We start from the raw sequence: 4,364 nt of genomic DNA on the forward strand, positions 1-4,364 counted from the left end.
TCCTCCATTCTCCTCTCGGGATCTTGGGCACGCACGCACACGCGCCCGGTGTGAGATTTAAGCCACCGGGTCCGAGACGCGAACCGCGGTCGACTACGTGGGAGTCCAGCGACATAGCCATTACGCTAACTGCTGGTTCCCAATAAATAATTTTTAAAAAGAAATAAATAAAGTCAAGTAAAATAATTCTAAAAAAAAGAATTATTTCATTTAACTTTGTTTATTTACTTACTTATTTTAATCTGACCACTGAGGGACAGAGTAAGGGAAAGTAAGTAAGAGAAAGAAAGTGAGAAAGCAAGCTGCCAGGTCTGGGACTTGAACCGCAGTCAGTCATGTGGGAGTCTAGTACCCTCAACCACCATGCCACCTGGCAGCCCCCACCTCCGGCAAATTCTACAAATCCCTGCCACAGGAATTCAGGCAAACCCCCAAGCCCTCAGCACCAGGTTCTGCCACTGCCCACCTCCCCCAGGGCTCTCCCTGCTCCCCTCACCCCTGTTCTCCTTACCCGAATGTTGTCATCATTGCTGTTGGTTTTCTCCCCTTTCCAGTTCAGACAGAGCTGGAAAATGGGTGGGATGGAGGAATAGCCAGGGTTCAACACCACAGCGGCCTGGAGTTTTGCTAGAAAGAGAAGAGAGGAAAAAAATCAGTTCTGAGACCCAGCTGGTCAGCTGTGGCAGCCTCTTCCTGGACCCGAGGCCAACACAGATGTCTCAACACAGATGTCTCCTACTGACCCAAGTGCTGAAGAATACATTCTGGTCCTAACCGAATTTCACTCTTTTTCTAGAACCTCCAGAGTGGAATCGCCAGGTTGTGGCATGTGAGTTCCTGTAACCGGTCCCTCCAAGGACCTTGGTCTATTTATGGTGCCATGAGGTATAGCCTCTCTAGAATCCAGTCCACAAAGTTCTGTTTGGTACTATGACAGAAGTTTGTCTTAACTGTCATTTCTTTACATGCAAGTAAAGGATTTTTCCAGAAGAAAGTTTACTGTTTCTTCAACAATATTGTGTATAAGGCATTATGTCAGTCAAATATTTCTCTACTCTGTTCATTTTATTTTCTTTGTCAGAGGCTGTGCACACTTAGGAGAGAGAGAGAAAGCATTCCCCAACAGGGTACGGTCATGCCACAATCCTTTTTCCTCTATTTCTCCATCCCATCAGGATTCTGAACATACATGTGCGCATGCTCAGTGTGTTTGTCAAGTTACTGGGGTCAGGATTTAAAATGTAGCTGGCCACATGGCACCTGGTTCCTGGTGCACTGCAGTTAGACCACTGCTATAGGGCTGGCCTGCTAATCCTTTTATTTTTATGTATTTTGAGACTTGAAACTCATTATTTTAAAAGTTTATTTCTTTCTTGGGAACCAGCAGTTAGCGTAATGGCTATGTCGCTGGACTCCCACGTAGTCGACCACGGTTCGCGTCCCGGACCCGGTGGCTTAAAACTCACGCCAGGCGCGTGTGCGTGCGTGCCCAAGATCCTGGGAGGAGAATGGAGGAGAAGGGATTGCGGCGTGACCATCCCCCCTGGGGGGTGATTTCTCGCTTTCTGTCTCTATGTCTCTCTCTGTCTGTCTGGCGAGCGCACGCGCCCTACAGTGAAAAAAAAAAAAAAACTCTCAAAAAAAAAGTTTATTTCTTTCTTGAGAGAGAGAAAAACAAGCACTCTCAACAAGGACCATGGGGTGTACAAGCTGACCAGAGAACCAAACCTGTGGTCCTCCATATAAATGCAGCATCAGTGAAGCACACGTGGTGTACTTGTGCCACTGAGCTGGCCCTATGACCTTTATGTGTAAGTGTCAATATCTTGGGCCAGCAGGTGGTGTGGTGGTTAAGCTGCTAGATTCCAACATGGCTCACTGCAGTTCTAGTCCCAGAGCTGGCAGCTTGAAAATCACCAGGAAGAAGGGATTGCTGTGTAGCCATACCCCAGGGAGTGATTTCTTACTTTCCCTCTCTGTCTCTCACCAGCGAGCGCATGTGCCCTATGGCAAAACCTAAAAAAGACAAGAATCAATATTTATTGAGTACTTAATATATTCTAGACTTTGTGCTAAGTCCTTTACACACATTTTATTTCGTCCTAACAATGACTCTATGAGCATTATCATCATCCCCATCTGACATGTTGTAACGGTAAAGAAGCCGGAAAGAAAACCCTCTATAATTAAACAACTGCAAATCAGCAGTGCTTCTTTTTTTTTTTTAATAATTATTTAAGTTTATTTATTTATTCATTCATTTTTAATTTGACCAGAGAGAGACACATACAGAGAGAGAAAGAGAGAAAGTGAGAAAGCAAGCCACCAGGTCCAGGACTTGAACCGTGGTTGGCCATGTGGGAATATCCAGCGCCTTAAGCACCGTGCCACCTGCTGGTCCCGACCAGTGCTAAGTTTAACCAGAGTTGCCTGATGTCAAAGCTGTGCTCACAATCACTAAATGCAATATGTGTTTTGACCATATTCATCTTTTCTCTGTTAGCTTTCACCTTTGTCACAGAATGACACATTTATCCTTTCTATCAATGGGCTCGCTATGCCATTCCTTTTGTAAATTTTTTCTTTCTTTCTTTTTTTTGGGTATGGGGCATGTGTGCTTGCCAGAGACAGAGAAAGTGAGAAATCACCACCCCAGAGGGGAATGGCCACACCACAATCCCTTGTCCTCCACTCTCCTCTTGGGATTTTGAGCATGCACATATACACACACCCAGTATGTTTTTCCAGCCACCAAATCCAGTACTCAAACCATGGAGTTGGCAATGTGGGACCCAGTGCCTTAACCACCATGCCACCTGCTGGCCCTGTAAGCTGATTCTTTTTTTTTTTTTTTTTATGGGAGATAAAGTTTAATTCTCTGATCCACTGGTCATTCAAATAAGAGGACAGGAAGGTGCAGGTTGAGGTAATTCTTCCCCCGAAACTCACAATAATACTTATAAAAAAGTAATTCCTTTCTCTGCTGCTTGCTGCTTCTCTCATAGCACTCTGTATATATCGCCAAATTTATCTCTGTATGCCAGTTTTCTTTTTAAGATTATTTGATTTCCTTGATGAGAAGGAGGAAGGGCGAGAGGGGCAGGCACCCCAGTCATGCTGTGATCCACCCCCAGGTTCAGCTAACCTGGCTCATGGGCATGTGCACGTGCCTGGTGGGCTCAGGAGTTCCTGGTGTGCAGACCCAGGCCCTTTCCCACACAGGTCCAGGGAAATTAGCTACCTCCTGGCTAAGTTTTGTTTTTAATCTACACTGAAAAAGAACGAAAAGGAGAAAGCTCTCAAACTGATCTGTACTGTGAAATGATTTAAGGATTATAACCTATATTTGGAATTGCTGCCTATTTATTCATCTAAATTTCACTCTCAATTTTTAATACTCTACAAATGCATCCAATAAAAAGTTTAAAGGCGGCAGGTGGCATAGTGATTAAGGGAGCTGGACTCCCTCGTGGCTGACCATGGTTCGAATCCTGGACCTGGCAGCTTGCTTTCTCACTTTCCCTCTCTGATCAAATTAAAAGAAAGAATGAATTATTTTATTTAACTTCATTTATTTTAATTTGACCTGAGAGGGACAGAATGAGAGAGAGAGGGAAAGTGAGAAAGCAAGCTGCCAGGTCTAGGACTCAAACCACGGTCAGCCAGATGGGAGTCCAGCGCCCTTAACCACCAAGCCACCTGCCAACCCCAAATAAAATAATTCTTTTTTTTGAGAGATTTTCACTGTAGGACACATGCGCTCGCCAGACAGACAGAGAGAGACAGAGAGACAGAAAGCGAGAAATCTCCCCCCAGGGGGGATGGTCACGCCGCAATCCCTTCTCCTCCATTCTCCTCTCGGGATCTTGGGCACGCACGCACACGCGCCCGGCGGTATTTTTAAGCCACCGGGTCCGGGACACGAACCGCGGTCGACTACGTGGGAATCCAGCAACATAGCCATTACACTAACTGCTGGTTCCCTTTTTTTTTTTTTTTGAGAGGTTTTTGCTATAGGGGGGGGGCGCCCCCCCCCTATAGCAAAAACCTCTCAAAAAAAAAAAAAAAGTTTAATGATAACATTCATTCTACATATGAATCCAGAATACTTATTGATATTATCTTTCCAAGCTTTTACCTGCTCAATCAGGAAGCAGAAATAACCTCTTCCAAGGAGTTCCCACTCTTGGGGTTTAATAAAGGTTTCTTGGGGGCAGGCAGGTGGCATGGTGCTTAGGAGAGCTGTACTCCCACATAGGCCCACCGTGGTTCAAGTCCCAGACATGATGGCTTGCTTCCTCACTTTCCTTCTCTCTCATTCTGCCCCTCTCTGTTCAAATTAAAATAAATAAAGTTAAAATAAT

The 4,364-nt window shown here is 45.1% G+C and overlaps 1 protein-coding gene across 4 annotated transcripts in view; it reads right to left on the minus strand.

Moving 5' to 3' along the window:
* THOC5 (THO complex subunit 5) overlaps nt 1-4,364 on the minus strand; it is a 40,358-nt gene that overhangs the window by 4,454 nt on the left and 31,540 nt on the right. For all 4 annotated transcript variants that reach the window (XM_006147897.3, XM_014587626.2, XM_027771600.1 and 1 more), the window contains one exon: nt 512-627. In XM_006147897.3, the coding sequence (XP_006147959.1) occupies nt 512-627 (116 nt within the window). The remainder of the gene's footprint in view (nt 1-511; nt 628-4,364) is intronic.

This window comes from Tupaia chinensis, unplaced genomic scaffold, assembly GCF_000334495.1.
Source record: "Tupaia chinensis unplaced genomic scaffold, TupChi_1.0 Scaffold000226_1, whole genome shotgun sequence".
NCBI lineage: Eukaryota > Metazoa > Chordata > Mammalia > Scandentia > Tupaiidae > Tupaia > Tupaia belangeri.